Below are 23,350 nucleotides of genomic sequence, written 5' to 3'. Positions count from 1 at the left end.
TCCCGGCCTCAGCCCTTCTGCGGTCCGACTGCGCGCCCTTTCCCCTTCCCAGCTGGACTCGATCGCGCGGGAGCGGTGGGCCCCCGGCCCCGAGCCCGCAGCCGGCCACACCAGCCTCGGGTCCTCCCAGCCGCGCGCACGCCGCCCCCACGGCTTTGGTGGACCCGAGGGGCGAGCCCGACGGGGCTCTACTAGTTCCTTAAAAAAGGAAAGTTTTAAAAAGTGCCTGTCACGACCCACTCAACTGATCCCGCGGACCGAAATCTCAGAAAACGCGCTCCGGACATGGTCTCGGGAGAGCACGTGGAAGGCCGCCCGGCCGGCGGAGGGTCGGGGTCCAGGTTTGCCGAGGCGCCCGTCAAGCGAGCGAAGACCCCGCCTCCCGCCACCCACTCGGGGCAGCCCCTTCCCCGGGTCCGGGCGCAGAGGGCGCCGCGTAACGAGGTCCGGCGGGACCAGGCGCCACCGGGATGCGCTCAGGACGCGCGCGGAGCTCGCGGGGCGGGGCCGGAAGTGAGGTCAGCGGAGCGCGGCGGTCGCGGCCCGCGCTCATTGGCCGGGGCGGCGCGGGGGGCGGGGCGGCGCTCGGCTGTCCCAGGACTGCTCGCCGGCTCCCTGGAGTTTGGTGTTTGCTGTTAGCGTGGTGGACCCTGGAGCCCAGTGCGCGCCGGGGCCCGCCCGCCCGTCCCTTCGCGCACCGCCCGGCCTGGTAGGTGGCGGCGGCAGCCTCCCGCAGAGGGGGGATGCGGGGACCGAGGGTCCTTGGCCTGGCCGCAGTGTGTGGGGAGGGGGTTCTGCGGACCTGGACGCCTCTCCCCCTTGTAAAGACTCCTCTGGGAGTCCCGAAGGGTGGGGGACAACTGCCCGGGCCTACCACTACCGCGTCACCTCTCACCTGTGCAGAACAGGCTCAGAGTCGTGCGCCGAGCAGGGAAAAAAGCTCCGGGGACGCCTCGGGGAGCAGGATTCAATCCTTTGGGGGGACTTACACAGGAGCAAACCGGACTGCCCCACCCACCCACCCGCACACACAGTCTTTTCGGATTCTGGAGTCCGGAGTGTGATGGTGGAGGGTCGAGGTCTTGGTGAACTTGTATGACGACTCTGGCCTTCGGTTGTCTCACCTGCACGGGAGTGGGAGGTCCCTGGGTGACCTCTCGCTGCCTGTCACTGAGCAGCCCTCCCTGAGGCAGGCGTCCTGGTGGGTGGGTGGGCAGCAGTGACCTGAGGTAGCCTGTGCCCATTGAGAAGGAAACAGGAGCTGGAGCACTGGACTTAACGCCAGACTCCTGGCGTGGTGAGAACAGCTGGATGGTTGGGCAGTCATCCCACAGTTCTGTGCCTTGGTTTCCACACTGGTAAAATTGGGCAGTGAACCGAGGGCGAGGCGTCCCCTGGCCACTTTATTGATGTCACACTGGCTGGCTGCCTTCCGGCCTTGTGTGTTTTAAACCGTTACCAATTGCCTCTTACCCTTTTTGGGAATGAAGTGACCGGAGCGTAGGGATTTTTGTCTTGTGTGTTGCTGTGTTCCCGGCTCTGCAGCAGTGCCGGGAAGGTGGTAGGCACTTGGTGCCTATGGAATGGTGCCTGCAAGGGAACAGGTGGTGCACATGGTGGTACCTGTGTTCCAGAGGGCGGGAGTAGCTCCTCTGACCCTGGGCTGCCCTGCCTCCCTCCCCACCCTTCACCCCTTCTTCCTTCCTGACAGCAAAGATCAGGGAAGCAGAGAAACCCCAGCAGTTTCACATCCCCTCCGACTGCCTGGGCCTCCTCCACCCACAGCGTCCTGGGAGAAGGGACTGAAAAGGAGTGCTCTCGGCCAGTCCTGCCTTGTCCAGGGTTGTGTGTCTCACCAGGGCCCCTGGCGCAGGGAGGTGACCTCCTTACCTGTTCTACAGGTGAGGGAACAGAGGCTCAGAGAGGCTGAGCAGCTTGCCCAAGGCCCCACAGCTGAGGCAGGGGCTGGGCTCGCAATGCCAACCCCAACGCTCTGAGCACCCCTGAGTGGCTTCCTCCTACCATCTCACGGATCTTTACCTGGGCCGGGGCCTGGGGCTGCAGGGCTTTCCACGGCTGGGTTCTTGGTGTTTGGAGGCCAGGGCAGTGTCTGCCTGCATCTGTGTTGGATGTGACACTAACCTCCGCATCTCGCTTCCTTTCTTTGGGTTTGCCCCTGCTAGCTCAGGGACTTGGCTATGGACCTCCCTCGGTTCCCAGCCTTCCTTCTCCTGTTGCTGTCTGACACCCTGAGGGCCTCCGCGGACCCAGGCCTGGAGATCTGTATCCTTTGGGGTTAGGCACTGGGTTACTGAGGTGTCTCTGAGGGGGGTGGGCTTTATAAAATGGGATTTCTCTACAACCACAGCCCCTTGGGGACGGCAGCGGTGAGAGGCCCAGTCTGTGGGACAGGAGAGAAAAGGTGACCTGACTCTCTAGCTGGACCTTGAGCAAGCCAGTGCTCTTCTGAGTGGTGGTTTCCCATGAGTTAACTGCAGGAGGCAGGGGGCGTATCTCAGAGCCTTAGCAGAGACGAGACTGGATACGTGCTCTGCACCTTGTGGGCGAGACCATGGGCAGAAATTCAGGAATTCCAGCTCGTCCTGACCCTGCTGCACTTGGGCCAGGCCTTGGGAACACAAAGGTGGGTCAGGACCAGCCCCTGACTTTGAGGCACCCCCGGCCTGGGGGGAGGCAAAGTGTTCAGATTACATGACCATTGCACTGTGTGATCAGTGCTGTGATGGACACAGGAGGGGTCACAGGGAAACAGAGGTCCTGAAAGAATAGGAAGTCCCCCAGTGAAGGACGGAGGCCTCGTGGGCAGGGGGGCAGAGGTTCTGAAACAGTCCATGATTGTGTGAGCTGATGGGAAGGCAGCAGCCAGGTCCTGGGTGGTGGGTGTCAGATTTCTGGGGTGCAGCCCTTGGTGGGCCGGGTGAGTGGTGCATTGTGAGGCCCACACTCTTCTCAGTCTGTCTTTTCCCTGGGGAGTCCCAGCCGTGGGCCTCCATGGCCCTTGCCGATCCTTGGGTCCTTGGGTCCTTGGGTCAGGGGCCCTGGATTGTCCAGGCAGGGCCATCAGCGCCAGCCCCTTAACCTAACACCGTCCAGACAAGAAGATGTTGGAGGTGAAGCGGCGGGAGCAGCTGTTGGCGCTGAAGAACCTGGCGCAGCTGAACGACGTCCACCAGCAGTACAAAATCCTGGATGTCATGCTCAAGGGGCTCTTTAAGGTGTGTGGGCAGGGGCACTGCACGCCCCAGCGCCGGGGAGGCACTGATGAACGAGCAGGCGTCCCTAAGGGGACGTTGATCCGAGAGGCAGGTGCTGCCTGCACACAGGAAGTTCGGGGGGCTAAGCAGATGAGGCCGGGGTGGTCTGGGAAGGGCCCTGCAAAGTCGCTCAGCCCAGGTGTGTGTGGGGGGGGTCCCTCAGGTGCTGGAGGACTCGAGGACAGTGCTCGTCGCTGCCGATGTGCTCCCAGATGGACCCTTCCCCCAGGACGAGAAGCTGAAGGATGGTGAGGTTCTCCCAGCCCCTGCCCGCTGCCCCGGCTCCCAGCTGCTCCCACCTCCTGTTCCTGTCACTCAGTCTCCCCTGGAAGTGCCCTCTCATACTGTCCAGGAGGCCCCCACAGGCAGCTGGGTGCTGTGATGCTCCAAGCATTTCCTGACCTCAAAGCCAATTTCTGTTCCCTCACGACAGATGCATTCCTTTGTGCTGTCCTGTGCCCCCGTCCATGTCCATTGCAGGGTCTGGGGCACAGTCAGTTGGTCACCACCCTTAACCCTTTTTTTAGGAGAAGCAATAGTTATTCCCATTTATTTATTTTTATTTTTTATTTTTTTTTTAAACTTATTTATTGGAAAGGCAGAGTGATAGGGAGAATTAGAGAGAGACAGGACTTTCATGCACTGGTTCACTCCCCAAGTGGCCACAGTGGCCAGGGCTGAGCCAGGGAAAAGCCAGGAGCCCAGAACTCTTTCTGGGTCTCACACGTGGGTGCAGGGGCCCAAGCACTTGCCCCATCTTCTGCTGCTTTCCCAGGCTGTTAGCAGGGAGCGGATTGGAAGTGGAGCTGGGACCTGAGTCTGTGCTCTGATATGGGACGCCAGCATTGCAGGCGGCAGCTTAGCTCACTGTGCCACTATGCAGGCCCCAGTTCTCATTTAAAGAAAAAAAAGACCCTCAAGTGGCTGAGCCTGTGGGCGAGTTACCAGCACTCTTCATGGCTGCTCCAAAAGCCCAGCCAAGGTGGGAAGCGAATGTAAAGAAGACAGAAGAATGTTCGTGTCCCCGTCCTCTCTCAGGAGTTTCTCCGCCGGGGTGGTGGCCGTCAGCCCTGTTTACTGGTGCTTTCTTCGTTTTCCTGTCTGAGAGGTGTTGGGAGCAGTGTGTATACTGACTGGTGGGCACGTTACCCACACCGTCTCTAATCTGCCCTGTAGCCATGAGGAAGCTGCTGTCCCCTCCGTTTTCCAGGTGAAAAAGGACAAGTGATTGGCTACAGCTCTTCCCTCCCAACTAAGTGGACGCCTGAGTTCTTTGAGGTTCAGGGTTATTCTGAATCCCTCCCTCCCCGGGGGAGGGCAGGGTGTCTCAGACCCAACTTGACCTATATTTGGAGTCTGCTATCTCCGTGGGTGGCCTGGCCAGCGCTGGGTGGCGCTGCCTGGACCCTTTCTGAAGGGCTGGCCCTGGATTACTCTGTGCTCATCTGATCTCTGGGGCTGGCCACTGTGATAGACTAACTGAACCCAGTCGACACAGCCCTGTTGACCGAGGAAGGACATAATGGGAAAATTGGTGAGATTCAAAGAAGACCTATAGATTAGTTGATAATATTGTATTGCTGTTTCCTGGTTTAGGTACTCATACAGCAATTACGTAAGATTGACGATATTAGAGAAAATCGAGTGAAGGAATTCTGTTTTGTTTTATGTAAGTCTAAAATTACTTCTGGGGCAGCGCTGTGGTGTAGTGGGTTAAGCCACGGCTTGCAGTGCCGGCATCCCATATGGTACTGGTTTGAGTGCTGGCTGCTCTATGTCCAATCCAGCTCGCTGCTAGTGTGCCTGGGAAAGCAGCCAAGGATGGCCCAGGTCATTGGGCCTCTGCACCCATGTGGGAAACCTGGAAGAAGCCCCGGGCTCCTGGCTTCAGCCTGGTCCAACCCTGGTCATTGTGGCCATTTGGGTAGTGAACCAGCAGATGGAAGATATTCTCTCTCTCTCTCTCTAACTCCACTTTTCAGATTAATAAATAAATCTTAAAAAATATTTATTACAGAAAAAACTTAATAAACATTTAAAATAAGGTAAAATCAGGGCCAATGTTGTAGCACAGTGGGTTAAGCCACTGCCTGTGATCCTGGGATCCTTTATGGGCCCCGGTTCAAGTCCCGGCTGCTCCACCTCCAGTCCCACTCCCTGATAATGCTCCTGAGAAGGTAGCAGAGGATGGCCCAGTTACTTGGACCCCTGCCACCCATGTGGGAGACTGGGATGGAGTTCCAGGCTACTGACTTTGGTCTGGCCAGTCCCAACCATTGTGGCCATTTGAGGAACAAACTAGGGGATGAAAGATCTCTTTCCCTGTCTCTCCCTATCTCTCTCTAACTCTGCCTTTCAAATGAGTAAATAAATTTAAAGGTAAATAAAATGGAGAGAATATTGAATAAAATCAACCAATCCTGACCTGTTGCCTGGGCATTGTTGCAGACCTGGTCCTTTCTAGACATTGTAGTTAGGTTAGCACTGGGGCTGGCTGAGGACCTGCACACGGTGGTCATGCCCAGCAAGACTGCATGGGATGCATCAGCCTCTGGATACAGTGACACCATCACTCTGGTCCCCACAGCACGGGAGGCTTCTATGCAGTGACAGGTCTGGGTTTGCAGCCCAGGAGGCTTCTGTGCCATGACACGTCTGGGTTTGCAATCCCACATTTGCCACTCAGCAGTTGCTGAGCTTCAGTTTCCAGTCTGTACCCCAAGAACAGCACTTTGCAAAGCTGTCGATGAGAAATCACAAGGCCCCCAACAGGCGCCGCGCCTGTGATCGGCAGCCTGTGGTCTGAGGCCGCTGTTCCCTTCTTGGCGTGGGGGGTCTGGTGGATGCCTCTGCTCTACCGAGGATGCCAGGGGCCAGCCAGGCAGGCAATAGGAGGGCGTCTGGCCCAGCCACTCACGGAATCCCCTCCCAGCTTTCTCCCACGTGGTGGAGAACACGGCCTTCTTTGGCGATGTGGTTCTGCGCTTCCCGAAGATCGTGCACCACTACTTCGATCACAACTCCAACTGGAACCTGCTCATCCGCTGGGGCATCAGCTTCTGCAACCAGACGGGAGTCTTCGACCAGGGGCCCCACTCGCCCATCCTCAGACTGGTAAGCCCCGGGGAGAGAGGTCAGGCAGCTGTCCGCCTGGTGGTGGGCCAGGAGAGCCTCACCTTCGCCTGCAGGTGGGCCCACATGTCAGTGGTTGGTTGTGTTTCCTGTGATGAGCCTCAGGACCCTGCTGTCCCGGCCCACACCTACGCAAGCAGGGCCTGTGTCCCAGACCAGAGGGGTGGCTGGCTGCGAGCAGGAGGCCAAGGGCAGAGGATGACGAGCTTTCCTTCATCCGCAGATGGCCCAGGAGCTGGGGATCAGCGAGAAAGACTCCGACTTCCAGAACCCATTTAAAATAGACCACCCCGAGGTGAGCTGTAGGGCTTGTGGCTATAGCTGTGTCTACTTTGCCTCCACTGGGCCAGGGGGGGCCAGAGTCTATAGGGGGTGTCCAGGATGAAAAATGAGATGAGAACTTTGGCCTTGGAGCCAGAAACAGACCCTTGTTCACTGGAGCCCTTGAGCAAGTCACCCTCGGCCTTGGGCTCCCTGTCCATTTCTGGGGCAAAGACCCCAGCTGTAGGGGGCAGTCGTGAGGCTGTGATTACCCCTATCCTGGTGCACAGTGGACACCCCAGTTGTCACCCCAGGTAAACGTCAAGGCAGCCGGGGGAGTCAGACCATGTCTTCTGCCGCCCTGGAGCCTCCTAGCACCCGTCTGGGCTTCTCCCCCTGCACCTGCACACACTGTCCTAGGGGCTGGAGGCTGCGGGTGGGGACACGTGCCATGGAGGGAGGAAAGGACCAGAAGCGGCAGGGCCAGGAAGGAAGAGCTGTGTTTGTGGCTGGAGGACTTGACTACCCCCAAGATTCACTCCTGAGGTTGGAAGGGGTGATGGGCCTGAGGGTCCAGGGTTTCACCCTGCTGCCAGGCCAGAAGGCGAGCCTCTACTGTTGCGTGGACGCTGGAGGCTTCGGTCTTGATTACGTGACTGTTGGCCTGCTCACGTCAGTGCCCCTTGTCCCCCAGGTCCCTTGTGGTCCTGTGCCTGTGGTGGGTTTGCATCACAGCCAAGGACCACAAGAATTTGCAGGACACTGTCTCCCACAGCAATCCTCGCCACTCCCTTTGCTATTCAGGCTGATTAGTCTGACCATAGTGGGTAGGACCGGATCCATTTGGCTGGTCTCATTTAATTGAGGCTACTTCCGACCGTACCATAAACAGCAGGATGAGGCGACCTACAATAGAAACCTCAACTGTGTCCTGCAAAGCCCCAGCCTCAGCCTGCCATGAATGAGTCCCAGGGGCGTCAGTAGACAATCAGGATATGGCCAGAGACCAGTCTGTTGTTATCCATTACTGCTCTCCCAAGAGAGCTTAGGTTGACCCACTCATCTCTGATGTTATTGCTGTTTATTCCATGGGGCAGTAGAGGGCCCACGGCAGCCTTCAGCCCCCACTCAGGACACGTTTCAGGCCCATTCTTTCACACGTGTTACACTTGGTTTTGGTCACTAGTACATTGTTTGAGCCCTGAGGGCAGTGTCCTCTGAGTTCAGCCTCAGTTGCCCTATGTGGTGTGACCCGCGGCTGCTCAGGCATCGGGACAAGAATTTACACAGTGGATGGGAGTGAGGGGTCCTGGCCTTGTGTCTGCACAGGGTCAGTGTCAGAAGATAACCTTTGATGGTGTCAGGCATGGCAGAACAGTTCAGTACTGACTGTCCCTGTGAGTTTCCTCTCCATGTGAGTGGGGTTGACACCCCTGACGGCTGCCCCTGGGCTCTGGCAGACCCCAGGATGGTTCTGCCACGTGCTGGTGCCGGGTCAAAGGGACAAGGAGAACATCCGTGGCTCCCTGCCCTTGCTGGGATCTAAGGCCTTCTCTGCCCGTGTTGGGATCACTGCTACAGAATCCGTCCATCCTGTACCCGTCAGCTCACTTTTTCTCCATCGTCTCCCACTCTCACCTAGACCTTCTGTTCAGAAGGCTCTAATGTGAGTAGGACAAGAGATTCAGCGAGCAGCACACTCGGCTAATGGGCCATAATCCTGCTGCCCTCGGGCCGTACCATTCCAACCAGAGACCGAGACAGGCCAGCCAGAGCTAGAGTCCTCCGCTCTGTGGCAGCCTGTGGTGGTGGCCGAGTGGCCGTGTGCTAGCACAGTGCTGCACGTGCGTGGCAGTGGCAGTGATCCGGATGGTGTAGCTTGAGCAGCAGTGTGCGTTGGGCCCATTTTATCAGAGAATAGGCTGTTGTAGGCATCTAAACAAAAGATCTGGCTGTCTAGTATGGAACCACAGTGTTCCCACAGTCTGGCCCCAGAGAGGGTGGGAGTCTTCGACCTTCCAGTCCAGTGGCAGACGAGGTGGTGGGGATGCCCGGGTTGGTAGGAGCATCACTGGAGGCGAGTCATGCAGTTAGTCTTGCAGTGCTGTCCCTGGGGCAGAGCGTTGCCGCCACCCACAGACACCTGTGTGGGGTTCCCTAAGCCACTCCCAGGTTTAATGATTTGCTAGGAAGACTCCAAACCTCAGCATGTAGCTGGGGCTGTGATTTACAAAGCCCTATCTGGAAGGGGGAAGCCATCTGGGTCAAAGTCAAGGGAAACCGAACAGAAGCTTCTGGAAGTCCTCTCCCAGTGGAGTCACGCAGGATGTGTTCAGCTCCCCCAGCAACAGCTGGGACAACATGTGAAATGTGTTGCCAGGAAAGTGCAGTAGAGATCCAGTACCCACATTTTTACTGGGAAGTGGTCATTTGGGCACCCTTTGTGTAGCAGGTACCAAAATCCTGAGCTCCCAGAGAAAGTAGGTATTCAGCATAAGCCATATTGTTGGCACAAGCAGTCCAGGCTTATCAGTGGGAAACCTCCTAAAATACAAGTTCCCAGACGCCAGCTAAGAAGCAGCCTTGGACACAGGCCTTTCCAAGGAGAGCAGTTAGACCTTCAACATTAGCTCTGTTCTTTTTTTTTTTTTTAAAGATTTATTTATTTATTTGGAAGGCAGAGTTACAGAGAGGTAGAGAGAGAGGTCTTCCATTCATATTCACTCCCCAAATGGCTGCAATGGCCATAGCTGCCCTGATCCGAAGCCAGGAGCCAGGAACTTCTTCTGGGTCTCCCATGTGGGTGCAGGGGCCCAAGCACTTGGGCCATCTTGTACTGCTTTCCCAGGCCATAGCAAAGAGCTGGATCGGAAGTGGAGCAATTGGGACTTGAACTGGTGCCCATGTGGGATGGTGGCACTGCACCAGTCCCTGCTCCACTTCTGATCCAGCTCCCTGCTAATGTGCCTGGGAAAGCAGCAGAGGATGACCCAAGTACCTGTGCCCCTGTACCCTGTGGGACACTTGGAAGAAGCTCCCAGCTCCTAGCTTTGGTCTGGCCCAGCCCTAACTGTTGCAGCCATTTGGGGAGTGAACCAATGGATGGAAGGTCCCTCCATCTCCCTCCCTCCCTCTCTCTCTCTCTGCCCCCACCCTGTATTTATGCTTTTCAAATAAATAAAAAAAGAAGAAAGTTTTATTTATTTTAAAGGCAGAGGGAAAGAGAAAAGAGACAAGATCTTCCATCTGCTGATTTATTCCCCAGATGGCCATCACGGCCAGGACTGGGCCAGGCTGAAGCCAGGATCCAGATACTCCAACCCAGTCTCCCACATGGGTAGCAATGACCCAATTACTTGGGCTACCTTCTGCTGCCTTCCCAGACACATTAACAGGAAGCTGGATCAGAAGTGGAGTAGCCAGGACTTGAACTGGCATTTTGATACGGGGTGCCAATATCATTAATAGGTGGCTTAATCCACTATACCACAATACCAGCTCCACTGTTAGTTTTTAACCTAGCTGTAGGGCAGGGATAGGGAATGTACAGCCTATGGGCCATATAAGGTGCGTGAAATCGTTTGATCTTGCCGTGCAGAGGAACTACAGATAAAGCTATAGCAGGCTGATTTCTAAGTTGATAATTTTGTACTGCCCACGAGTGATGTTATAAATATCCAACCACTGGGGTGGTTGCAACGTCTTTATACAAAACCCTGATGACGCATTACCCCAAGGTTACTTATCACAATCATAACCCTGACAAATGGCCCGGGTCAGGAGAATCCAAGGCTTTGGGTTCTTGCTGTACCCAGCAAGGACACGCAGGCACACTCAAGGCCACAGCGGTTTGCCTTTCCCAGCAAGGGGGCACCCAGGGGATGCTGTATTACTGTGATTCTGGCTCTTCTCACCACACTGGTCATGGGTGCGTCCCTCACACAGGAGAGCAGGAGTGGCGGCCAGGGAGAAGGTGCCAGGGTAAATGTAGACCAGCTTCGTCACAGTGTGCTCCACCTGGGCTCAACCCCAGCAGCAGCCTGGTTCCCTATGTCCCGGTGGCTGAGGACAGGCCCGGGATTTTACTCCTCTTTTTTTTTTTTTTTTTCCCCAAAGACTTATTTATTTGGAAGAGTTAACATAGAGAAAGAGAGGTCTTCCATCCACTGGTTCATCCCCCAGGCTGGCCCTGGTCCTCCTCAGAGGCTCACAGTCCAGCCCCACCCCAGATGATTTCTGTACCAAGGAAGGAGGAAAGTCTGAGAGTGTGGGACCGCTGACGAGGGCCTGACCCCGCCTCAGGTGAGGCTGAGTGGCCGAGCGCTGACCCCGCCTCAGGTGAGGCTGAGTGGCCGAGTGCTGACCCCGCCTCAGGTGAGGCTGAGTCGTGGCAGTAGAAGGACCTTGGGGCCAGGGCTTGTGCGGAAGCTCAGATGCTCGTTCATTCAACATTAGTGAGCATCGAATCCCGTCTGCTGGGGCAGCAGACTAGCCTTAACTACAGGGAGTAGCCTTCTCTGGGGGAGACAGATGGTCAATAAAAATGCATAGTGTTGTAGGTGGTGACAGGAGAAAAAGCAGGGGGGAGTGGCTAAGGAGAGCTGGGCACGAGGTGCGGGTAGTCTTACCAAAAAGATCTGAAGAGGGAATTTGCTTTGATCTGAGAGAAGAACGTTCTAGACTGAATATGAGTAAGTGCAAAGGGGCTGAGTCAGAAGGAATTTGGGCAGAGGGTCATATGTGAGCAGTTGAGGCTCCTGATACCCTCAGGGTTTTTGGGTTTTTTTTTTAAAGATTTATTTACTTATTTGAAAGGCAGAGTTACAAAGAGACAGAGGCAGAGAGAGAGTGTGTCTATCCACTGGTTCGCTCCTCAAATGGCCGAAACAGCCAGAGCAGGGCCAATCCAAAGCTAGGAGCCAGGAGCATCTTCCCGGTGTCCCACGTGGGTGCAGGGGCCCAAGCTATCTTCCACTGCTTTCCCAGGCGCATCATCAGGGAGCTGGGTGGGAAGTGGAGCAGCTGGGCTTCGAACTGGCACCCGTGTGGGTGCTGGCACTGCAGGCGACAGCTTTACCTGCTACGACACAGTGCTGGCCCCACCCTCAGGGTTCTTCACAGGGGCTTTGGCATTTACCCTGACAGCCAGGGAGGCCAGAGTGATAAGCACTGGCGTGCTGCTTTAGAGGGACCCCCTCACTACTCTGTAGGCAGCCTGGGGTGGAAGCAGGGACACAGGTGAGGCTACAATGTTTAGCTCTTTAGAGGGTGAAGCTGGCTTGACCCAGGCTGGTGACAGTGAAGGCGGTGAGAATAGGGACAGAGAAGCCAGGCCAATAGGATCTGCTGAGGAAGCAGGTGTGTAGGAGGGAGCTTAGGGATGAGTGGGAGGCTGCTAGGCTGAGGTCAGGAAGCCTAAGGCTGCTGTTTTCTCAAGTGGCTGAGAGGCAGTGGAGAGCTGGTTTCTGTACCCTGTGGCCATCGAAAGGCAGCTGGGTGTGTGAGGTGGAGGGAACTGGAGCCCCAGATGTAGGCGTCAGGCAGGTCGGCAACGGTCTGAGGACTGGGCCTGGGCCGCAGGGAGAGGCTGTGGCTGAGGAACTAGCTCAGAACCCCCAGAAGGAGCAGTTGGCCCGACAGTGGCAGATAGGAGAGAGTGCTTCCCGGAGGCTGTGAGTGAGAGAGACAGACAGACGCAGATGCCTCACGGACACCACCAGGCGGTCAGAGGAGACAGGATCGCCTGCTGGAGTTAGCCACTGGGGGGGTGGTCTTGAGAGGACGAAGATTGGATTTCAGAGACTGAATGTAGATTCGGAAAGTGTTGCTCAACAGTTTCGATTTTATTCCCATGGGAGCTGGCTGCACACGTGTGTGTGTGCATGCGCGTGTGCGTGTGTGCAGAGCACCCTGGGGTCAGGTGCTGGGGAAGGGCTGGCCTAGCCTGGAGGGGCAGGCCAGCAGGTGGGGGTGGGGGTGGGGGTGGTGGCTGGAGCTGGTGGAAGTTGTCTGCCTGACAGGAAGCCAGAACATGGCCTGGGAGTAAGGAGGGTGTGCCGGAGGCTTGAGGAGAAAGTTGGGTGAGTGCTGCCCTTCCCACTGGGGTTGGCGCCAGGAAGTTACGGTGAGAGCTGCCGATGTGGTGGTTCTGAGGATATGGGGTGGATGTGTGCAGCGGAGGCAGGCACCGGGCACGTAGGTGTGCACAAGGCAGTGGTTTTAATGGCAGAGGACCCCGACTCTAGTCTGAGACAGGGCAGTGAGGACGGGAATGGGCCAAGGGACAGTGACAAGGTGGTCAGAACAGGGCTGTGGGTTCTGGGGGGATCAAAGGAGCGAAAGGTTAAGGTGTTAGGGAAGATCCGAGGCAGTGGCCAGAGTGGACCGCTTGAGGTCCACCTGCTGGCACAGGTGTTAGCAGGAGAGAGGGCTGGAGCAGCCGGATGGGGTGGGCCTGGCAGGTCCGCTTAGGAGTGTGGTGTGTGTGGCTCCATCGCAGACCCAGATGTACTTTCTTTTTTCTTTTTTTTTTTTTCAAAGATTTATTTACTTATTTGAAAGGCAGTTACAGAGAGGCACAGGCAGGGAGAGGGAAAGAGGTCTTCCATCTGCTGGTTCACTCTCCATATGGCCGCAACGGCCAGGCTGGGCTGATCCAAAGCCAGGAGCCGGGAGCTTCTTCTGGGTCTCTGTCACAGGTGCAGGTGCCCAAGCACTTGGCCAATCTTCTACTGCTTTCCCAGGCCATAGCAGAGAGCTGGATGTGAGGTGGAGCAGCTGGGACTCGTCAAACCGGCGCCCATATGGGATGCTGGCGCTGCAGGCAGTGGTTTTACCCTCTGCGCCACAGCACCAGCCCCACAACCAGATGGACTTTCACAGAGCAAGCCGTGAAGAGTGAGCTTAGAGCAGAGGGGCAGTAAATTGACAACGGGCATAGCAGCTGAGGCCCAGAGCAGTGGAGTAATGGGCATTAGGTCTCAGCCAGGGAGCGACAGAGCCAGGATCCCAGCACAGGCCGTCTGCCTCCCTGCAGGAGACAGCTGAGCTGGCCTTGAAGGCTGCACAGGCCTTGCCTGCCTAGGCAGGGAAGGGAGGAGGAGAGGGGTGGACAGGCTTCTGTTCTGACCTGGCTGGGGCTCGAGGGGCCGGGACCTCTGGACCCAGAGTCAGAGTGTGGGGCCCTGTGGCCTGAGGGCTCTCCCAGATCCCCTTGTAGAGCAGATGAAGATGAGCTCTTGGGGATGGGGGCCGCTCTGGGCAGTGAGGTGGGAGGTCACGGGGGTTAGTCCTAGCCGAGCCTTCCACTTGCTGTGTGACTTGAGCACTGCACCTGCCCTCTCTGGGCTTCACCTCTGGGATTTCCCACCTTCCCAGAGAGTGGCTGACTCGCTGTAACCCAATGGACAGATCATTCCACAAGGTGGAGCTCTTACTATGGTTTTAATGTCTTCCTTGATCCAACATTTGTCAAATTTTCCCCAACAACAAACAAAAGGGGCATATTTTATAACATAGCTGCCTGAGTTTTGGGTACTACTGCATTTCATATTCTGGCATGGCTCATTCATTCATTTAAAAACAAAAAAAAACACATATTGAGTGAGTGCTATTGAGAAGCCAGGGAGGCCCTGTGCCAGGGGCTCGTGGCACAGGGGTGAGAAGTACTGGACATCTTGCTCCTCTCATCTTAGAGGGCAGCAGGCAGGAAGGGGTTAACCCAGGGGAGAAGTGCTGAGAAGGAATCTGCTTGAAGTCAAAGGGAGCAGGAGTCCAGCAGGTCCTGAGGGCCCTGGCAACTGAGCTGAAACTAACGGGGCCTGGAAAGAACACTGTGGGCCGAGGGCACAGCAGGTGCCAAGAGGGAGGGCACAAGGACTCCAGAACCCCTCCGGAAGGCAGGAATGTGAGGTGGGCAGGTGGGCTTGCAGGTGCACCCTGTGGGAGCATGGCCAGATCCAAGTGCAATGAGGAGAGTGACCGGAGAGGGGTCCTTGGGAGAGGTGGGGTGGTGACCGTCAGAGGTAGTAGAAATGGAGAGAAGGGAGACTGCTAGGGGTTCAGATAAGACGGGCAGGGGTAGACGTTTAACCTAGTGGTTAAGTTGCCTGTGGCTCGGTTCGAGTCCTGGCTCCAGCTCCTGATTCCAGCTTCCTGCCAACGGACTGCTAAGACAGTGGTGATAGTTCAAGTAACCGGGTCCCTGCCACCCACATGGGAGACCCCAATTGTGTTCCTTGGCCCTGGCTTTAGTCCCAGCCACCCCAGCAGTTTCAGGCATTTGGGGAATGAATTAGTAGATAGGGGCTCCCTGTGTCTGTTGATCTCTCTTTGTCTCTCTGCCTCTCAAACAAATCATTTAAAAAAATTTTTTTTAATTTTTTGACAGGCAGAGTTAGACAGTGAGGGAGTTATAGAAAGTGAGAGAGAGACAGAGAGAAAGGTCTTCCTTCCATTGGTTCACTCCCTTAATGGCCGCCACGGCTGGCGCTGTGCCGATCCGAAGCCAGGAGCTAGATGCTTCCTCCCGGTCTCCCATGTGGGTGCAGGGCCCAAGCACTTGGGCCATCCTCCACTGCCCTCCCGGGCCACAGCAGAGAGCTGGACTGGAAGAGGAGCAACCAGGACTAGAACCAGGGGTGCTGGCGCTGCAGGTGGAGGATTAGCCAAGTGAGCCACAGCGCCAGCCTCAAACAAATCATTTTTTAAAATGAGACAGGTCTTTGCGATGGGCTCAGTGTGGAAGAGGGTGATGGGGTGGAGGGGGCTTTTGTTTCCTCCCTGCTCCCCTGGACTGGAGTGTGAAGCACCACTGTTCATCAGGACTTTGGGGAGACGGAGCGATGCCAAGTGGAGGGTGTTCCTGGGACAGCCTAGTGGAGGTGTCCTAGAGGTGTTTAGTTGTGGCATGCAGGCCCGGGGTGGGGGTGGGGGGGTAAACCTTGCCACAGAGGCGAACAGATGCTGTGGGTGGGGCGAGCCACTCTGGAGAGCACAGGGGGAGAAGAGCTTCAGGGTTGTAGCTGGAGATGCCCAGGCAGGAGTCCTTGGCCTTTGGCCCGCCCCGGCTTGGCCCGTGTCCCCTCTCTTCCTCCACTGCCTGATCGGGGTCTGTGCTTTGATTCTCCGCCCGCATACACTCTTGGCCTGGCGGCTGCAGCTTGTCCCAGCAGTCGTCCACTGGATCTGGGCCTGTGACAGCCGCTTGGCCCTGCCCCCCGAGGAGGCTGCGTGTGGTGTTTTAGATGCTCCACGCAGGGAAGTTCACACCCCTCTCCAGCCCCTTGAACCATCTCCATGTCTGGGCTCCCAAGGGCAGGGCCTGGGTCTGGGCCACCTTCCTGCCCCACAGCTGGCCAGCAGCCTAGCCCAGGGCAGAATTGTTGCTGCCAACAGGATAATCAGAGGCTCTGCTCTCCCCTCAGTTACTTCCCAGCACCGACCCTTTCCAGAAGGCCCTTCGAGAAGAAGAGAAACGCCGGAAGAAGGAGGAGAAGCGGAAGGAGATTCGAAAAGGCCCAAGGATCTCGCGATCTCAGTCTGAGTTATAGCCCTGAGGCAGCTCGGGGTGGGAGGCATGGGAGGCAGCCAGCTGCGTGGCCGTGGCCTGGCGGCATCGACCCTGCTGTGGGTGCCGGTCCCTTCTGGGTGGGGAAGCCGCGCTTGCTTGGCCCCTCAGTGCTGAGTGTGAGCCTTGCTGAAGCTGCGCTTCGTGGACTGGATTTCCTCCTCGAGGCCTCCCTGGAGGGGGCACTAGGGCTTTCAGAGGACACCCTGGGGAGAGTCCTGCAGGAGGCAGGAGAGGCTGCTGGCCATTGTGGGAAGCAGCAGAGCCAGGTCTCCAAGCCACAGGTGAAGGTGCTGCCTCTGCTGCCAGCCCCCGGTCACCCAGTCCCCGCCCCTCTGCAGACCCAATAAAAGCCCCCAAACCTTTCAACCAACCGAGGCTGGTGAGGGGGCTCTGAGGGGACCAGGGGGCCTCAGGGATGTTGAGACAGCTTGGACAATGGCCCTGCCTCGCCAGAAACCCCAGGCCTTAGTAGGGCTTGGCCTAGGCCGCCTGTTCCATCCTTAGCATAGTCCCTGATGAAGGATTAGGGCTGGGAGGGGCTGTCTCCTGGGGGTGGGTGTAGCCCGAGAAGGCCTTGGGGACAGTCACTGGGCCTTTGCCGAATTGGCGCCTGGTGCAGGGGAGTCAGCTTGTCCTCTGGCCACACTGGAGGACCCTTGACCTGTAGGTGGGAGCTGCCCTGAGCTGGATTAGCGCCCACCTCAGACCTGCAGCCACAGGTCAGGGAAGCTGCAGGAGTTAGGCCCTGAGTGTGCAGCCTGATACTCCGACAGCTGCCATTCAGTCCTGCCCCGCCCAAGCAGAGAGGGTGAGGCTTCCCTGGGAATTCTGGGTCTGCCCCTTTGACCTTACCAGGTCAGGGTCTGCCTTTTAAAGGGACAGAGCACATGAGTGTCCCCAGATGGGTCCTGGCCTCCCAGCGACTCATGGGAGACCTGGGTCTTAGCCCATCAGACTTGTGGCTGACCTGATGCACCCCTCCTTCCCTGGGTGTGCTTTCACTGGCAAAGTGAATCTGATGGTGTCAGAATCCCCAGCCTAGCCCTGACCTGCTCTGAGGCTGGCCTCGCTTCTCTTCAGACAGCAGAGGGAAGGGAGGCCTCATGAAAGGGCTGGAACACCCTGCACCCCATCAGTTACTCAGGAAAAAACAAGGGGACAGGAAGCAGCTGGAAGAGAGCCGGGGGCAGGGACTGGGGTGGGGGGGATGGAGAAGTTTTCCCATCAAAACTTCCCACCAGCCACTTGGGGCAGGGGAGGCAGGTCCATCCGCAGCTCTGTCCTTCCGAGCTGGCGACCCTAGCCACATTTCTGTGAGGATTACATGAGATGGTGGACATGAGTTTGTGACCCAGAGGTTTCCAGGGATCAGACCCACTGTCAGCTGCTGGGCCTGTCCTGGTGCTAGCAGGGGAGCCAGGGGCCCAGTAATTGCAGTTTCTTCCTCCCCATCATGTATCGTGAGTGGCTGTGGCTGCTGACTCTGTAGGGAGTGCATAGCCTTGCCCTCAACTGGAGGGAGAGCTTTCTAAGAGCCAGGCCTGCTTGGCGGTGGACTGGCTTTCTTGGGTAGGCGAGGAAGTTAAAGGATGGCCCAGGACCATGCAGAGGTGGTTCCAGCTTGGGCTGGAGGCCCCACTGAGTGACTTCCGGGGACTCTCATCAGCAGGATTTCTATAACATGAAGCAGAGCTGGGGAACCGCCCACCAGGGAGGAACTAGCCTGGTGCTCTCCGGGTGCTGCTGTCGTCAGAACCCGCCTCGCTCAGACGCCGAGCCCCATCTCCGAATGCCCGGGTGGTGGGAAGACATAGCAGCCTGTGCAAAAGGTCCTTGGAGTCAGCAGGCTTCTGGAATTAAAGTGACTTCTCAGTGACTGGTGCCTTCCGATTCTTTGTCCATCTCATAGACTTGCAGAGCACCCACTGTATGCAGCGCCCGGGAGAGGGGCCCCACCTGGGCTCTTCCCTCTGCACCTTCAACCTCTTCATTTTGGTCGATCCCATCAGCTCCACGCTGGAATGGGTACAGGACTTCCTGTCTGACACCTCCAAAGAAACAGAGCTGCTCACCCCCCACCTTCCCTTTGCAGCCACTGCTGATGGCTGTGGTCATTGCTCTGGGAACTCCTCCTGAGGAGTCTAGTGCAGGATGAGCTCCCCACCCCCACCCTAGCTGTAAAGGCGAGGGCACCTGTGTGTGTCCACCCTCCCCTGCAGCTGGGTTCAGTCACAAGGCTATGACTCTACCACCCGGGTGTACCCACCTTGCGTGGCCATTGTGCTAGTGGTGGCAGTGGCCGGCCACAGGTACCAGAGGTAGCAGTGGAGGTGGTTCCAGTGGCCGGGCCCGGGCCAGCACCAGGGCTGCCCAGTGTGGCAACAGTGATGTTGTTAATATGTTTGGATGTTCTGTATGCTGGGCTTCTTTTTTTTTTTTTTTTAAGATTTAGTTATTTATTCATTTGAAAGTCAGAGTCACACAGACAGAGGAGAGGCAGAGAGAGAGAGGTCTTCCATCCGATGGTTCACTCCCTAGATGGCCACAATGGCCAGAGCTGCGCCGATCTGAAGCCAGGAGCCAGGAGCTTCTTCTGGGTCTCCCACATGGGTGCAGGGGCCCAAGTCCTTGGGCCGTCTTCTACTGCTTTCCCAGGCCATAGCAGAGAGCTGGATCGGAAGAGGAGAAGCCGGGACTAGAGCCGGCGCCCATGTGGGATGCCGGCGCTTCAGGCCAGGGTGTTGACCTGCTGTGCCACAGCGCTGGCCCCTGCTGGGCTTCTAGGCCCCGTCCTTGGCGCCCCCTGGAGAGAGGATTCTGGGACCCCTCCCCCCTTATATCCTTTAAGACGAGGTTTCTCAACAGCGGCCCACTGGTATTTTGGGCCAGATCACTCTTTGTTGTGTGTGCAAAGTGGGCTGTCCTGGTTGTAGCAGCATCCTGGCCTGTGCCCGCTGGGTGCCAGTAGCAGTCCCCCAGTTACGACCACCAGAGTGTTTCCAAACATTGTCGTGTGTCCCCTGGGGACCACATACCCCCTCGTCCACAGCCTTTCTCCCAGACTCCCCAGCCACTGCCCACAGATCGAGGCGCTGGTAGCCTGCCCCAGAGAGACGCTCCGAGGCTGCTGTCCTGATTCTGAGCCTGCACTCCCTCCGCCTGAGTGCTCTTCCCTCACCTGCCCCTTTAAATGAGTTTTTAGGTGGAGTTTCTCCTCCTTGCTCTTTTCCTCTTGGGCAGGGCCAGCCCCTGGGAACTGTTGGCACCTGTCCTGTCACTGTCTGATAAGCCCGCTGCTTCTATTTCAGTGTATCCGAAACCACACTTGGTTCTCACCCTCTAACCTCACGGTGTCACACGGTGAGGTTCAGGCTCTTGGTTAATCCAACTGCAAGGCTTCCTGGAGGAAGTGATACCTGAACTGAATGCTGAGAGACAGAGGGAAGAGGAAGAAGGGGACAGGAGCTGTGACAAAGGCCTGAGAGGGGAGAGGGTGAGAGGAAGTGAATGAGAAACGTAACAGAGTTCTCTGCGACCTGTGCAGCGGAGACATAGTGGCCACCTGTCCAGCCGCTCCGTCCTCAGGTGGAGAACCGGATCCTGAGGAGTGACTAACCCAAGGCTGCTCCACCCCACCCTGTCCTCCCAGCCAGAGCAAGGTGCCGCCTGAAAGAGACGTCCAGTTAGGTGGGATCCAGGGCCTGGGTTGAGGGATAATGTCTGTGCTCTGCTGAGGCTCAGGTCCCGTGCAGCAGCCATTCTTCCACTTTTTCTACAGCGGTTTCCTCTCTGCCGCCAAGGGCCACTTGGTCAGGTAGCACAGCCCGTGGGCAGGTGCAGCCGGAGCCACAGGAACAGCCGTCAGCAGGAGTTCCTCGGGCTCCAGGGTGGAGGGCCCTGGATCAAAGCGAGTGGCCTGGGAGTTGCTGCCGCCCTGTGCCAGACTGCCAGACTGGAGTCCTGGTGCACAGGTACAGGTGCCACCCTCAGCTCTGTGCCAGGCCTAGGGCAGGGCAGCAAAGTTCAGTCTTGTGTGTTTCGGGGTGAGGGTGCAGCATACCCCAGAGCTCCTGCATGCAAGCAAGAAAGAGCACGCCCAGCTTTCCCCAGAATAGCACCTGCGTACTTCTTAGTTGTGCGTGTGTGTTCTGAGAAGTGATGCAGACATTACTGAAGTACAGGCAGCAAGGAAAACTCACCCCAAGCCCCCCCACTCCCACAACCCCGACTGACAGCCAGCTGTGGGGCCTGCCTGCCTTCCCTCCGGCCTTGTGTGGGCACTCACTGCGCGCCAGGAATCATGCCAAGTGCTGGCTGGCAGCGCCTCCTGCCTCAGGGCTTTTGTCTTTCCTGTCTGCTCCCCTGGCCACACCAGAGGCCGTCTTCTTATCACCTTAGATTTCATCTTCAATGTCACGCCAGCCCAAGTCAGCTCCCTTGTCGGTTACTTTCCCTCGGTCACTTCTACCCTCATGTTTATCTTTTTTATGGCTGATGTCTCTCTCAAAAATTTATTTATTTGAAAGGCAGAGTTACCGAGAGGAAGAGAAAGATCTTCCATCTGCTGGTTCACTCCCAAAAAGTGGCCACAGCCACTGGGGCTGGGCAAGATCAAAGCCAGGAGCTTCTTCCAGGGCTCCCACGTGGGTGCAGGGGCCCTGGCACTTGGGCCATCTTCCACTGCTTTCCCAGGCCCATGAGCAGGGAGCTGGGTCGGCAGTGGGGCAGCCGGGACTCCAACCAGTGTCCATACGCTGGGTGCCATTGTCGGCTTTCCCTGGCTGGAAACTCCCTGAGGCCACACCGTGTATTTCCCTTCCACAGTGTTCAGTAACTACTGTCAGTGAACTGTGAATGAGCTCACTTAACCTTCCCAGCTCTGACGGATAGCTGTCCCTATTTCAGAGATGACCGAAACAGAGGCTCAGAACAGTTACTTCACCAGCCCGCCTCTGTCTCCACCTGGGTCCTCTTTCCTCTTGATCACTCAGCAACAGCCGCTCTCACCAGCTCACCGGAAACTTGCTGTGTGCATCACTGTATTGTGACAGCCTTTTCCATAAATATGCATTTATGCGTGTTTGTGTTTTCATTTTGTGACATCCTCCATTCCCTGGTTCGTCCCCCAAATACTGACAGGCCTCTCCCACTGGAGTCAGCAGCCCGGCCTGGAACCCAGGCATCCTGACCCTGGGCCCAACACCGGCCCCGGGAGCGGCCCCTTCAGTGGGGGAGTGGCACCGTACCCAGTGATGGCGGTTTATCTGATCCCTTACCCGGCTCTCAGTGTTTCCCTTGGCGCTTCCTGGAGCGCGGGTACCTCTACCCTTGGGAGAAATTCCTAGACGCTCGCACGTAGCTTACAACGTGCGCAGCTCGCTGCAGGGTGCAGCGGGAAGCTGGGAGTGGGAAGCCCAGGGTGGGCTGCACGTCAGCCCCCAGGATGCTCGCGCGCTGCAGGGATGCTGAGGCGCCTGGGGAGCGGGGACCGCCGCAGGTGCAGAGGCGCGGGAGCGCGGCTTAGATGACCTCGACTCTTGCCTGGGCTGGGGGCCCTGGGCCTGAGTCTACCCGCTTTCCCAGGTCCGGGCGCGGCGGCTGGGAACATGACGTAATGGGCTCGGGGTGGGGGGGGCGGCGGGTGGCCGCGGGTGGGCGTTAACCCTTCAATCCCGGGAGGGTGCCGGGGGCTGCTTCGGAGCGGATCCCACGGAAAAGGGAGCGGCTCCTTTAAACCAGGAGAAGGAGGCTGGGCTGAGGCCCCGGCCGCCGCTCCGCGCATTCGCTCCCGGTCCGCGAGGGGCGGACCTCGCTATGCAAATCTGAGCTGCTGATCGCTGACGCGCCATCACCCCACGCGCCGCTTCGCCAGCCGATTGGTGGAGGCGAGCCTGGTCCCATTGACAACAAACAAGGGGGCGCGCGGCTGGGGGCGGGGCCTCAGAGGGCGCGGGCGGGGGCGGGGGAATCCCGCCCCGCCCCTTCCGCGCGGCGCCGGGGCGCAGCGCAAACATGGCGGCGGCTGGCACTGGCCGGTGAGGCGGTGCCGGGCGGGGGCTGTCGGGTGTCATGGGCGGTGGCGACGGTACCGCCCCCGCGGATCCCTGAGCGGGAGGGCCGGGGGACTTCTGCGCCGAGCCGGGCGATGGACGAGAGCGGCGAGCTGGGCGGTCTGGAGACCATGGAGACGCTCACGGAGCTGGGCGACGAGCTGACCCTGGGGGACATCGACGGTGAGGGGTGGGCGCGCGGGGAGGAAGGGGTTACGGCGGCGTGCGCGGGTGCGCGTGCGCCCACCCCGCGACCGTCCCGGCTCGCGCGTGAGGCGCCCCCCGACCCTCCCGGCGCGACGGCCGTGAGTCCGGGCCCCGGCGCTCCGCCTCAGGCAGCCGCGGGGCTACGGGGGCCGGGGGCGTCGCTGGGGGCCGCTGGCGGCGAGCGCGCGGCCGCCGCCCCCCTCGCGCGCCCACGTGTGCTGCCTGCGGCTCTGCTCCCCGGCCGCGCGAGGCCCCGCGTCGCACCTGTCACTCCCCGGCAGACCGCGGGGACCGACCCACGGCCGGGCCGCCGGCGAAACTGTGGGCAGCCGCTGCGGACGAGAGTCGGTTGCTGGGGCGGGCGCGGGCGGGCGCGGGTCCCCGGGCCGTCGCGCTGCGAGGGGAGTTCCTGGGCAGCAGAAATTTCGAGTTGTGGCCCCTTGGGTACAGGCTGGGGAGCGGGTGGCCTTTGTTCCGGAGGCCCTAACGGTGCAGTGGAAGAGCTGGTGGGAGCCCAGGGGCTCCTCTCCGGAGGTGGCTCTCGTTCGGGGGTCGCTGGAACCAGGGTTTGGAGAGGGTCTGCGACATGTCCAAGGTCACACAGCCCGTTGCACAGCCCTGCTCTCCCACTTGGTAGCGCGGCGTTGGTTTCTTGGGGGCGAGGGGCCCAGTGACTAGGCTGGTATCCTTAATTCTCAGTAGCCGCGTTCCTCTGAGGTCCCAGGCCCAGATACTTCGTGTGATTCACTAGGTCCTCACGACAGCCCCCTGGGGAAGGTATTACTGTTGCCTCTGTTTCAAACGAGACAGTCCAAGAGCGGTTGTTCAGTGGTCACTCGGCACAGAGTCCAGGG

The 23,350-nt window shown here is 58.3% G+C and overlaps 2 protein-coding genes across 3 annotated transcripts in view; both read left to right on the top strand.

Annotated features, from left to right (window-relative positions):
* Positions 1 to 608: 608 nt before the first annotated feature.
* Positions 609 to 18,109, top strand: CCDC134 (coiled-coil domain containing 134). 2 transcript variants are annotated; one of them, XM_062202771.1, is made up of 8 exons: positions 613 to 709; positions 1,712 to 1,901; positions 2,184 to 2,283; positions 3,115 to 3,236; positions 3,439 to 3,523; positions 6,208 to 6,389; positions 6,631 to 6,702; positions 16,094 to 18,109. In XM_062202771.1, exons 3-8 carry the CDS (start codon positions 2,199 to 2,201, stop codon positions 16,217 to 16,219), a joined length of 672 nt encoding a protein of 223 aa, XP_062058755.1. In that variant the 5' UTR covers positions 613 to 709; positions 1,712 to 1,901; positions 2,184 to 2,198; the 3' UTR covers positions 16,220 to 18,109. The 2 variants fall into 2 exon arrangements, with proteins under 2 accessions (XP_062058754.1, XP_062058755.1); XM_062202770.1 differs by lacking the exon at positions 1,712 to 1,901 and having other exon boundaries at positions 609 to 709.
* Positions 18,110 to 22,242: 4,133 nt separating this feature from the next.
* The window catches only part of SREBF2 (sterol regulatory element binding transcription factor 2), a 65,208-nt gene continuing 64,100 nt past the window's right edge, over positions 22,243 to 23,350 (top strand). Inside the window, exon 1 of the mRNA XM_062202769.1 lies at positions 22,243 to 22,472. Within this exon, the coding sequence (XP_062058753.1) occupies positions 22,385 to 22,472 (88 nt within the window). The 5' untranslated portion in view covers positions 22,243 to 22,384. The remainder of the gene's footprint in view (positions 22,473 to 23,350) is intronic.

The sequence above is a fragment of the Lepus europaeus genome, chromosome 10, assembly GCF_033115175.1.
Source record: "Lepus europaeus isolate LE1 chromosome 10, mLepTim1.pri, whole genome shotgun sequence".
Lineage (NCBI taxonomy): Eukaryota > Metazoa > Chordata > Mammalia > Lagomorpha > Leporidae > Lepus > Lepus europaeus.
Note: the sequence above shows the minus strand (reverse complement) of the source record. Positions and strands in the feature narration are given on the sequence as shown.

Bases quoted from the DNA above. Each gene is read 5' to 3' on its own strand.
- CCDC134 (XM_062202770.1), top strand. From the start codon at position 2,199: ATGGACCTCCCTCGGTTCCCAGCCTTCCTTCTCCTGTTGCTGTCTGAC. The intron at 2,284-3,114 runs GTATCCTTTGGG...AACACCGTCCAG, and splicing joins GGACCCAGGCCTGGAGATCT to ACAAGAAGATGTTGGAGGTG. The intron at 6,703-16,093 runs GTGAGCTGTAGG...CTCTCCCCTCAG, and splicing joins TTAAAATAGACCACCCCGAG to TTACTTCCCAGCACCGACCC.